At 38.0% G+C, this 13,923-nt stretch overlaps 1 protein-coding gene across 4 annotated transcripts in view; it reads right to left on the bottom strand.

The window, feature by feature from the left end:
• Positions 1-13,923, bottom strand: part of LOC136028317 (uncharacterized) — a 79,431-nt gene that overhangs the window by 8,622 nt on the left and 56,886 nt on the right. For all 4 annotated transcript variants that reach the window (XM_065706083.1, XM_065706082.1, XM_065706084.1 and 1 more), the window contains exon 7: positions 10,713-10,831. In XM_065706083.1, coding sequence (XP_065562155.1) covers positions 10,713-10,831 — 119 coding nt within the window. The remainder of the gene's footprint in view (positions 1-10,712; positions 10,832-13,923) is intronic.

Below are 13,923 nucleotides of genomic sequence, written 5' to 3'. Positions count from 1 at the left end.
TTACAAGCCAAAAACGGGCAGTCACTTCCAGCGTCACAGCCAAAGAAAAATTTTTAAACTTCTGGGCATCAAAGTTTAATGTTGAGACGTACCCTAGAAAAGATAAAACTGCACGAGCAGACCCCCACAGCTGTCGGAAAAATTGGACATCAAAGATAGTTTTATAAAGGATATTATAGAGGTGATGCTGCACCCCTCATTGACGCTCTTGTTTATGCAGCTACCCATGATGACTATCAAAATGGCGCTCACATTTTTAATGACGCCTCCCTAGAAAACAACAGAAGCGCAATGTCTGTTGTTATTACTTTATTTATTCAATGTTATTTATTATTTTTTAAGTATTTACTACGCTTTTATGTTTATTTATTAGTAATATTTAATTTTATAATTTTCTTTTATTTTAATATATATTTCAATGTTTAATAATCAATTAAATGTCTATATTTATATTTATTTTAATATTTTTTATTAACTTAATATTTATTTTCATTTAGTTTAATTATCTTAATAATTAAAATTAATTAATTATTATTTTTCTTTTTATGTTTATTTATTTATTTTATCCGTCATGGCTAAGTGGTTGGCGTGCTGGTTTGAGAATTCTTTGTCCAAAAAGCACGGATTCAACCCCTGGCGTAGCCACTTATTTAGCTTGGGGCGTGGGTCAATGGCGTGACTCTGTAAGCTCAACCAGAGTCGACCCAGCTCTAAATGGGTACCTGGAGAAATCGGGGGGAGGTAAGCAGGAAGGGTGTGCCAAAGCACAAGATGGCTGGCCCCCGACCCCTCATTCCGCTTCCTGGCTGAAGGGACAAAAACGGAGACCAGCACCCCGGTTTTAGCCTTAATGGTCTAGTACCATCATACTTACTTACTTACTACTATTTATTTTAAAATTTAATGAAAGACTATTTTATTTTAATGTTTATTCTTTAATTTAAGGCTATTCCTTCAAACCTTATCGCTAAACAAAGACTCCCAGAAGGATTTTCAGGTATAACAGCTGAACATAGAGCTATTTACCTCGTTCTCGACACTATTGCCAAAACAACCAGGGCGTAACAAACCGTAAAACAACCGTATTGCAAGGCCTTGAAATTTAATGGTGAAACAACGGGAATGTGTTGAGCCTCAGGAAAATTTAAACTTCCTCTACTGGCTGCACCACAAGAGCCATTGAAGACTTTGCTTACTGGAACTACATCAGAATCTAAGAGTTTTTTATCACAGATCAGAAAATATAACATGTTTCCAAATGACGTCGTTTGGTGCCCAAATCAAAAATCCAGATCAATTTATGCCTACTTTCAAAGTAAAAGGGCAAATTTATCATAGAGCAGGGTCCCTACTACCATTCTCAGGCAAGAATCATAGATTTTTACAATTGTGCTTCATCAGTGATAGAAATTCTGAATTGAATGCACGTTGCAAAATTTCTCCCGACGTTGAAAGGACAATCGTTTCCCAATTGCATCATCTTTTCAACGAAAATGATAATTTAGTGCGTCTGTTCAAAACAGCCATCGATTTGGTGCCTAATGATACGCATAAAATTGTTATTTCCGCTGACAAACCCCTCCTGGCGATGTGCGTAGATACAATGCTCCAACTATCGACGAAGTGGCAATCGTTATGGTCAGTGATCAGTTTTTACCTCGAGATATTATTCTTCATGAGCGAAACGCTCAGTTGGTAAGAATTGCTGAAACTCATCGATGCTACGAAGCCCTACAATATCCTATCATTTTTGGGATGGAGCCGACGGCTATCACTTTAATATTAAATTGATAAATCCAGCCACTAACAAAGAAATGAATAAGAAATGCAGTGCAATGCATTATTATTCCTATAGACTAATGATTCGGCAGGATGAAGACAATTATATTTTAACTAGCTGTTGGGATGGCGCTTCGCGCCACCCCAACACCTAGTTGGTGGGGCGCTTCGCGCCCCCCAAGCCCCCCCGCGCGCGTAAGTCATTACGCGCCATTGTAGTTGTGTCCCTGTGTCCCACCTGTGAATAGATATATATATATATATATATATATATATATATATATATATATATATATATATATATATATATATATATATATATATATATATATATATATATATATATCTATATATATAAAAATAAGTTGTCTGTCTGTCTGTGGATCAGGTGACGTCATGTTTCTGTGTCGGCTGACGTCATGTTTTCAACTGACGAAATTACAGACCGGGACATCGGGACACAAATGACGACCGGGACACCGGCACATAGGGAATATAAATGACGACACTCAAAGAGAAAGCGACCGGGACAAAAGGAATGTTCGATTAGCAATCACCATCAACAAAGCACCGGGACACAAATGACGACCGGGACACAGGGAGTATAAATGACGACCAGGACATAAGTAAAAAAAACTAAAAAAACTAAAAAAAAAGGTAAAAACTACAAAAAAACTAAAAAGAAAAAAAAACTAAAAACTAATAAAAAAACTAAAAAAGCTAAAAAACTAAAAAAAACTAAAAAAGAAAAAAAAAATAAAAAAGGAAAAAAATGAAAAATAAAGGAGAAAAACAAAACTAAAAAAACGAATGTATATACAGACCGGAACACCGGGATACAAATGACGACCGAGACACAGGGAATATAAATGACGACCGGGACACAGGGACACAACTACAACGGGGACGCCGGGGGGCAAAGGGGGATATAAATGACGACCGGGACACCGGGACACAAGTATTATAAATGACGCCCGGGACACTCAAAGAGAAATCACAGACTGGGACACTGGGACACAAATGACGACCGGGACACAGGGACACAACTACAAAGGGGACGCCGGGGGCACAGGGGGATATATAAATGACCACAGCGACACAGGGAATGGTCGATTAGCAATCACCATCAACATCCTTACAATCCTTACAATCATGAGGTATAGATCTGAATACGGAAACCTAACAATCTATTTATATGCACTGACAATGGGACAGCAAAGAATGTTGTATATTCGCAAGTTTTACGTAGTTAAAAACATATATATATATATCTATCTATATTCACAGGTGGGACATAGGGACACAACTACAATGGCGCGTAACTAATATGGCGCGTAACGACTTACGCGCGCGGGGGGGCTTGGGGGGATGCGAAGCGCCCCCACCAACTAGGTGTTGGGGTGGCGCTAGAGTCTATGCCAAAAAACTTGCTGCTGATAGAGAAAGTCAGAAAAGAAAGCGTGCCGAGGAATCAAAAGAACAGCAAGGAAACAGGCTTGAGGCTAAAGAACGCAAAACCGCGCAGTTAGATGAAGATCCACCTGGACAGCGAGAGTCAAAACATATCAAAACTGAAAATGATAGCGATGATGATTGGGTTTGGGATCTTGACTTGGATAAGGTCATCAATGCCTACCAGATTTTAGTTAAAAAAACAAAGGTTCGGCGATATGTATTTCAAAGTGAAGCTGAAAAATAAAGAAGAAAAAGAAAACTGAAAAAAGAAAAAAGGTAAAAAAATAAAAAATACTAAAAAGAAAAAACACTCAAAGAGAAATTACAGACCGGGACACAAATGACGACCGGGACAGAGGGAATATAAATAACGACCGGGACACTCAAGGAGAAATTACAGACTGGGATACCGGGACACAAATGACGACCGGGACACAGGCAATATAAATGACGACCAGGACAACAATGGCAACACACGAGGAAGCTGCTCAAAACGAATGTATTCACGCCGAAGTAGCTGAGTTGGTAAAGCGTTATGTTTCAGGTTCTAGGTCCGAGAGGCTCCAGGTTTGAACCTTGGCTTTAGCATTAATACAAAAGAAGAAAAAAACTAAAAAAGGTAAAAACTACAAAAAAACTAAAAAGAAAATATATATATATATTTATATATATCATCTTTTCCTCAAAAATAATAATTTAGTGCTTCTGCTCAAAAACAGCAATCGAATTGATGCCTCCTGATACGCAACTATCAACAAAGTGGCAATCGTTGTGGTCGGTGATCAGTTCTTACCTCGAGATAATATTCTTTATAGGCGAAACAATCAGTTGACAAGAATTGCTTAAACTCATCGATGCTACGATGCCCTACAATATCCTGACGAATATAAATGACGCCCGGGACACTCAAATAGAAATCACAGACTGGGACACCGGGACACAAATGACGACGGGGACACAGGGAATATAAATGACGACCCGGACACAGGGACACAACTACAACGGGGACGCCGGGGGGCACAGGGGGATATATAAATGACGACGGCAACAAAGGAAATGGTCGATTAGCAATCACCATCAACAAAGCTCAAGGGCAATCAATAGAATCATGAGGTATAGATCTGAATACGGATTGTTTTCCCATGGACCATTATGCGTTGCATGTTCAAGAGTCGGTAAACCTGACAATCTATTTATATGCAGAGACGATGGGACAGCAAAGAATGTTGTATATTCGCAAGTTTTACGTAGTTAAAAACATATATATATATATATATATATATATATATATATATATATATATATATATATATATATATATATATATATATATATATATATATATATATATATATATATATATATATATGTTTATAACTACGTAAAACATGCGAATATACAACATTCTTCGCTGTCCCATTGTCTATGCATATAAATAGATTGTCAGGTTTACTGACTCTTGAACATGCAACATATAATTGTCCATGGGAAAAACAATCCGTATTCAGATCTATACCTCATTATTCTAATGATGTGTCCCTGTGTCCCGGTCGTCATTTATATTCCCTGTGTCCCGGTCGTTATTTGTTTTCCGGTGTCCCAGTTTGTAATTTCTCTTTGAGTGTCCCGGTCGTCATTTATATTCCCTGTGTCCCGGTGTCCCGGTCGTCATTTGTGTCCCGGTGTCCCGGTCTGTAATATCTATTCGAACAATCCCTGTGTCCCGGTCGTCATTTATATATCCCGTCTGTGCCCCCGGCGTCCCCGTTGTAGTTGTGCCCCTGTGTCCCGGTCGTCATTTATATTCCCTGTGTCCCGGTCGTGATTTGTGTCCGGGTTTCCCAGTCTGTAATTTCTCTTTGAGGTTCCCGGTCGTCATTTATATTCCCTGTGTCCCGGTCGTCATTTGTGTCCCGGTGTCCCGGTATGTAATTTCATCAGTTGACAAACATGACGTCAGTCGACAAACGACTTCATGACGCATACAGCTCAACCCTTAAAATGAAGTCAGTCGACAAACATGACGTCAGTCGACACACAAACATGACGTCACTCGACAGACACACACACAGACAACTTATTTTTATATATATAGAAATGCCGTCAATTGTTTCACCAATACGTCGTTGATATGTATGCAAAAATTAAATCAAAACGTTTGCTATTTATCCGTCTGAATCAGACCAAGCTCCGCTCTGAACAATACATTCATTTGCGAGATGCAGTTGTAAATGACGGCAATACCACAAACATTAGAAGATTAACGATTTTACCTTCGTCATATGCTGGCAGTCCCCGTCATATGCATGAATATGCTCAAGATGCTATTGCGTATGTTCGTCTCTATGGTCGTCAAGATTTATTTATTACGTTTACATGTAATCAATCTTGGGACGAGATACAGCAGCTTTTACTTCAAGGACAATCGGCGGTTCATAGACATGACATCACGGCCCGTGTCTTCCGGCAAAAGTTGAAATCACTGATAAACTACATAGTAAAACTTGAAGTGTTTGGGTCAGTGCGATGCTGGACGTATTCAGTGGAATGGCAAAAACGAGGATTGCCACACGCACATATACTAATCTGGCTACATTATAAAATTACTTCTAACGAAATTGATGATGCGATTTCCACTGAAATACCTGATAAAAATGTCGATAAGGGGTTATATGATATTGTTGTAAAAAATATGATACATGGACCTTGCGGTGCACTGAACGAAAATTCACCATGCATGGCCAAAGGAAGGTGCACAAAGCAATATCCTCGACTTTTAGTACCCAACACAATTACGGGCACTGATGGTTACCCAGAATATAGAAGAAGATCTACTGAAGATGGCGGTAAAACAGCAATAATAAAGAAGCGTAACGGTACCACCATCGAAGTAGATAACCAATGGGTTGTTCCATATTCCCCATTATTATCAAAAACATTTAATGCACACATAAACGTTGAATACTGTAACTCCGTAAAGGCAATCAAATACATATGTAAATACGTCATCAAAGGCAGTGACATGGCAGTTTTTGGCTTGCAGTACGAAATCAAAGATATCGACGAAATCATACAATATCAGGCTGGAACATACATAAGCAGTAATGAAGCTGTTTGGCGAATTCTTTCATTTCCGATACATGAACGTAGTCCAGCTGTTGTTCACTTAGCGGTACATTTACAGAATGGTCAACGTGTTTATTTTTCGGAATCCAACGTGCAACAAAGAGCCCTGAATCCACTGGATACAAAGTTAACTGCTTTCTTTTCGGTATGCAAAAATGATTCTTTTGCAAAAAAACTGCTGTATACTGAAGTGCCTTCGTATTACACGTGGAATACTAAAAATAAAGTATTTGAACGTCGAAAACAGGGTAAGTCAGTCGACGGCCAACCTACCATCTTCAAAGATACCACGATAGGAAGAGTCTACACCGTTCACCCCAATCAACATGAATGCTTCTTTCTACGCCTGCTTTTGGTGAATTTACCCGGTGCGACGTCCTTTGAGTATTTGAGAACTGTAAACAGTACTATACATGACACTTACCGTAGTGCATGCCAAGCTCTGAATTTATTGGAGAATGACCAACACTGAGATAACTGCATCAATGACGCGTGCAAAACGTCAACTCCAAGTCAAATTCGTGCATTGTTTGGAATAATTCTAACAACTTGCTCTCCTTCAGCTCCTACAGAGTTATGGGGAAAATATAAATCGAAAATGTCCGAAGATATACTCCATCGAAAACGGTTAGAGACGTCAGATATGACTTTTGATTTTACATCAGAAATTTATAACTACACTTTAGTTATTATAGAAGATTTGTGCGTATGTATGGCAAACAAACCTCTTCAGGATTTGGGAATGCCTTCACCTAATCGTACCGCTGCTGTTTCGACATGTTTAGAATTGGATCGTGAACAAAGTTACAGCACGAGTGATCTATTGTCGTATGTACAAAATAACATTTCCAAGTTAACGTCAGAACAAAAAGACATTTATAATACGATAATGCATTGTGTCGATAACAACGTTGGAGAAATTTTCTTTTTGGATGCGCCAGGAAGTACTGGTAAGACGTTTGTGATAAAACTGATTCTGGCATCAATTCGATCAAAAAAATGATATAGCGTTGGCAATGGCATCGTCCGGAATAGCCGCAACGTTGCTGCCTGGTGGAAGAACTGCTCATTCCACTTTGAAATTGCCTCTGAATTTGCATTCTACAGAAACTCCCACGTGCAATATTTCCAAATCATCTGGGATGGGTAAAGTATTGCAGCAATGCAAACTTATTATTTGGGACGAGTGCACGATGGCACACAAAAAATCGCTCGAGGCTCTGGATCAATGTTTGAAAGATTTGCGAGGGAATTCGAAACCCTTTGGCAGCACATTAATATTGCCTGCGGGAGATTTCAGGCAAACATTACCTATAATACCTAGATCAACCCCTGCAGACGAAATGAATACTTGCCTGAAAAATTCTAATTTATGGGCACACGTAAAAACATTAAAATTAACTACAAATATACGTGTCCGATTGCAAAACGGTGACTCTGGTCAAACATTCTCAGATCAATTGCTGGCCATTGGAAACGGAAAGCTCCCAGTAGACTCAATTTCAGGACGTATATAACTACCTGCTGATTTCTGTAATTTAGTGACGTCCAAAAATGAATTGATTGAAAAAGTATTTCCGAATATTCTAAACAATTATAAAAATAAAAAATGGCTAAGTGAAAGAGCGATTCTTGCACCCAAAAATATAGACGTCCACGAAATCAACAATATTGTTTTAACCAAGATTCGCGACCAGGCAGTCCTTTACAAGTCAGTCGACACAGTTTTGGAACCAAATGAGGCGGTTAATTATCCATCTCAATTTTTAAATTCCGTGGATCTTTCAGGGTTTCCACCACACGTGCTACAACTAAAAATAGGCGTACCAATAATACTGTTAAGAAATATCAATCCACCAAAGCTTTGCAATGGCACGCGACTCGGCGTAAAAAAAAACAATGGAAAACGTAATAGAGGCCCCAATCTTGACAGGGCCTTTTGAGGGTGAGGCTGTTCTTATTCCTCGCATTCCCATGATTCCAACGGATCTGCCTTTTCAATTTAAAAGATTGCAATTCCCAATTCGATTATCATTTGCAATCACCATCAACAAAGCTCAAGGTCAATCATTAGAAAAATGGGGTATAGATCTTAATACTGATTGTTTTTCCCATGGACAATTGTACGTTGCATGTTAGAGGGTCGGTAAACCTGACAATCTATTTATATGCAGCGACAATTCGACAGCGAAGAATGTTATATATTCGCAAGTTTTACGCAGTTAATTTATATTGTATCTATCTATCTATCTATCTATATAAAAACGAGTTGTGTGTATGCATGTTTGTTTGTTTTTAAAAAGAGCGTTTGCATATGACGTCATTATAAGTACATAAGGCTTTGTATATGCACAGACAATGGGAAAGCCAAGAATGTTGTATATTCGCAAGTTTTACGTAGTTCAAAACACATATATAAATCTATTTATATTTATAGGTGGTACACAGGGACACAACTACAATGGCGCGTACCTAATATGGCACGTAACGACTTACGCGCGCAGGGGGGCTTGGGGGGCGCGAAGCCCCACCAACTTACGCGCCCCCAAAAAGTGTTATTCAATTAAACCAAAAGAGACATTTATTCAAAATCTTTCATTTATTCTGGGGTATGGTTTCAGGTCTCCTTAACATAAAGAAAGAAAACGATTAAAAATGGAGTTTCTAAAGGCCAAATGAAAATACTGAAGAAAACACAGAAAGCGAATATTTCGAGAGAACAACCGCTTCTCTTCTTCAGCGCAAACAAAATAATATTATCAAGGAAAAAGCTAAAACTAAAAAACAAGCGCGGGAAAGTACAACAAAACCAATGAAAAAAACCGCAAAACAATTAAATAAAAGACCAAACATTAAAAGGATTAAAATTTCATACCTAACAACAATAAAGTGAGCTATTCGCCAATATCTGCGATTTGCACAAAATCTAAAAAAATATGAACTGCCATCGACTGCTACCAATCGACTACCAGCTGACAAACAAATATCCGTCTCATTTTTTATCACTGCTTGAAATGTAAAACTTTTAATAATCTTCATATAAACAAACAAGTTTTAACTGCTTAGAGCTTGCATTCACAGGAAATGTGTTTTTATCCTCGACAGCAAAGATGTTCCCAGTATCTTGGGAGCCAAAGTGGAGCAAAGATGCTCCCAGTATCTTGGGGGCGAAAGTGGAGCCAAGATGTTCCCAGTATCTTGGGAGCCATACTGGAGCCAATATGTTCCCAGTATCTTGGGAGCCAACGTGGAGCCAAGATTTTCCCAGTATCTTGGAGGACAAAGTGGAGCCAAGATGTCCCCAGTATCTTGGGAGCCAAAGTGGAGCCAAGATGTTCCCAGTATCTTGGTGGCCAAAACGTGGCCAAGATACTCCGCCTTTAGGGAGGGCGACTGAAATTCAATAAGATGAAGTACTAATTTCTCTTCCAAAGATGTATCAGAAGATCAAGTCCTTATTAGATATAGAAAAAGATTTCTCATAAGGAAAAACAAGTGCAAAAAACAAGTTAGAAAACTCAAGTTCGATAAAAAATTAAAGATTGACACAGATTTACAAAATAATTAAAGATTTACAAAAAAAAACATCAAGATGTTGGCCACCAAGTCTATTCCTCCAATCTGAAATAAGATGTCCATTTTTTACTTTTGATAATCCAATTTATAATTTTTGAATTCCATTTTTCGTATTTTTTAATTTAGTTACTTAGGTAATTTTAATTTTTCGTTTTGACAAAGTTTATTCGTTTTCAAGATAAAAATTTTGATCAAAGTTTGTCTGTTCCTTGAAACTGGGTAATAACTTGTTAGCTATTTTCAGAGGAATTCTCAAGCATGCTTAGTTGGACGGAGTAATTCTTAAGTTCTCCTTAGTTTTAGAGGATCTTTTCTGTCTTTCTAAAGTTACGCGAATATTCTTATGCTAATAAATTTTCATTGGTACATTTAAAACAAAACAATTTTGCGTATTTGGGATCGATAAACGTTTTTTTTACACAACATTACCTTTTCACATATAAATAAAATGTACTAAAAACGCGAGAACGGTAAGTGAACTTTGAAAGAAATAAAAACCTGAATACCTGTTTTATAATCTAATGATAAAAGCCCGAATATTTCGGCTCTGACTCTGTGACTCACAGTGTTAAGTCTCAGTGACACTCAGAAGAACAATTCTTCAGCTCCTCAGTTACGGGTTTTTTCATTTCCTTTTTAAATAATTTGATATCGTTTCAATTATTTTGAGTGTTTCATATGAAAAAGATTAAACCTCCACATTACTTTAAATAGGTAGGACACATAAGAAGCTTTGCCTGGCCATCACGCCTCCTTGAAGGAAAAGTGGTTCTTACCTTGGCAGTCTCCACGACGTTTACACATTCGGTAGTCAGAAACATCAATCACCGCCAGTACAGAAAGTCCTATGGCCACAATAAATGGCAAGATGTTAAATGCTAAGTTTGAGAGGCTCCTAAAAAGAGATTGAAAATTGAACTAAAGCTTAGACATTTTCGAGAAAAACTTGACAATTTACTATAAATAATCAGTGAAATACGGGGAAATCCAACAACATTAAAAAGTGTTTTGGCAAAAAAGTAAAAAAAAAATGGTGAAAAAAAAAAGTAAAAAAAGTAAAAAAAAAAAATCATAGTCTAGCATTCATAGTTTAAGCTCAATAATACTCCAGAAATTTTCAACGTGAACAGAAACACACCTAACGTTCAGGCCCACCCTTCCATCAGATTTTGAGATTCTTAACAATTTCTTAAGCCTCTCATGTTTTTTATTTAATTTCGCATATTTTTTTTCTAAGTTGTGTCCCAATTCCTCTAGCCCTAAAGGTAATTCCTTTCGTTTATGCTTGAATTTGACCCATTTGATAATTAGCTTTTTCAAAGTGCAATTAATTTCAAACTCGAATTATCTTCAACTGGGAACTTGGAAACAGACAAGTTTACTAAAAAGTTTCATTCGACGTATCAGTCACTGAATATAATAATATATTAATCTAATTATAATATAATATAATAATCTAATAAAAACATAATAATAATCTCTGAAGTACAATCATTTTGCCTAAGTAATTCACCGAAGAGTAGTGACCTGGCGACTGAAAATGCTAAAGAGGTACCTTATATAACCACACCCTCACCCACAGTTCCAGAATTTTACGTGAAAAAGTTTATCCCATGATTTCCACTAAAATTACATATTTATTTTTCTTTCTTATGTCCTTCACCCACATATGGCGACCTCCCTAGGATTGATCCCTACATACATCCCCAAACTGGTCCATGGCATGATCTAAGAAGAGCTAGGAGTGCATATGGCACTTGTGACGAGGTCAGAAGAGCCAAGAACTCATATGGCATGAGCTCTAGCAAAATTGTAAGAATCAATAGATTGATTTAAAAGGAAAATTAAAGGCTTAATGCCGGTCGGAATTTAAAATAAGAGCTCTGAGACATGAGGTCCTTGTAAATATCAAAATTCACTAAGATCCGATCACCCACTCGTAAGTTAAAAATACCTCATTTTTTCAAATTTTTCATCTCCCTTCAGCCCCCTAGACGGTCAAATTGGGTAAAATGACTTTATAAAGTTAATTTGTGCAGGTCCCTGACAAGTCTACCAATTTTCATCGTCCTAGCACGTCCAGAAGCACCAAACTCGCTAATAGCACTGGACCCCCTAACTCCCCCAAAGAGAGCAGATCCAGTCCAGACCACGGATCTACGACATTGGCTTATTGTACCCACCAAGTTCCATCCCGATCTCTCCGCTCTAAGCGTTTTCCAAGATTTTCGGTTTCCCCCTCCAACTCCCTTCAATGTCACCAGATCTGGTCGGGATTTAAAATAAGAGCTCTGAGACATGAGTTCCTTCTAAATATCAAATTTCATTAGGATCTGGTCACCTGTTCTTAAGTTAAAAATACCTCAGTTTTTCTTTTTTTTCAAATTAACCGTCCCCACTCCCCCCCCAGATGGTTGAATCGGGGAAATGACAATTTCTAATTTAATCTGGCCTGGTCTCTGATACGCCAGCCAAATTTTATCGTCCTAGCTTATCTGGAACTGCCTAAACTAGCAAAAACGGGACCGACAAACCGACAGACGGACAGAATTTGCGATCGCTATATGTCACTTGGTAAATACCAAGCGCCATTAAAAGGCCCTACACACCGTTAGACAAAGTCTCAATATTTTGTCAGGTTGATATTCAGACTTTCAAAAATACATATTTAATAGATCAATACGTTTATTTCATATATATCCCCTTTCCATTAGTATAATACACATAACCCGAAAATATGGTTTTAAGCTCCTTTAAGGGGATTTCTGAAACTTTTCTGCGATAAAAAATATAAATACTAGAGACTTATCATCGCTATTGCTTTTGCCACAAGTAATGCCACAGAGCATTGTTATCATTGGCCAATAGCTAACATTTAATGGACCTGGGGCATCTGTTTCTTTCTCCAATCAAACTCTACATTTAGTAAGATGTGCAAGTACCTATATCTCATTCAGACGCAACGCTATGGCGTTGCCTACAATAAAGGCCATACTGCTCAAATATTTTATTATTGTTTTCCCCAGAGACACTTCATATGGAAGGGGTCGTCGCATAAACTTTAGAGAGGGCTCTTTCGATTGGAAATCTAATGCCCTTATTAAGAGTCAAAAGTGATCGGAGGGCCACTAGCCCCCCCCCCTCACACCCTTTTTTACCAAATACATCCGATCAAAATTTTTAGATAGCCATTTTTTTAATAGTTCAAAGATCACACAACAAAAACTCCAGGGTCGACACAACCCCCCAGGGCCCGAGAGCAGGCGTTGCAAGTTGTGCCCCGGGGGCTTATATGGTTCTTATAGATTGGACGCTCACATAAACTTCAGAGAGGGCTGATTGGATGGAAATTGAAATTTATAGCTCAATTTCAAGAGTCAAAAGAGATCAGAGGGCAAATAGTCTCCCCCATTCCCTTTTTTCCCAAAACACGTCCGATGAAAATTTTAAGATAGGCATTTAGTTAAAATAGTTCAAACAGCAGATAACAAAAACTCCGGGGTCGACAAAAAACCCCAGGACCCAGAGGCAGGCGTTGTAAGTAATACCCTAGGGACATATACAGCTCTTATAGAGAGGATGTTCGTGTAAACTTCAGAGAGGGGTCATTCAATTGGAAACTTAAAGTTGTAGTTTACTTTTAAAGATTAAAAGATATCAGAGGCAAGTAGCCCCCCCACCGTCTTTTTTTCTCCAAATACATCCAATAAAAATTTGAGATAACCATTTTGTTAAAAATAGTTCAAACATCATATAATAAAAACTCTGGGGTCGACAGAGCCCGCCAGAGCCCGGGAGCAGGCGTTGTAAGTTATGCCCAAGGGGCATATATGGTTCTTATAGAAAAGATGTTCGTTTAAACTTCAGAGAGACTCATTTGATTCAAATCTGAAAGTTCTAGTTCACTTTTTAAGAGTCAAAAGAGATAAGAAGGCTACTGGTCTCCCACGACCTTTTTTCCCAAATTAGTTAAGACAAAAATTTTAG

The sequence above is a fragment of the Artemia franciscana genome, chromosome 6, assembly GCF_032884065.1.
Source record: "Artemia franciscana chromosome 6, ASM3288406v1, whole genome shotgun sequence".
Lineage (NCBI taxonomy): Eukaryota > Metazoa > Arthropoda > Branchiopoda > Anostraca > Artemiidae > Artemia > Artemia franciscana.
The sequence above is the reverse complement of the archived record's forward strand: the minus strand, read 5'-3'. Positions and strand labels throughout refer to the sequence as shown.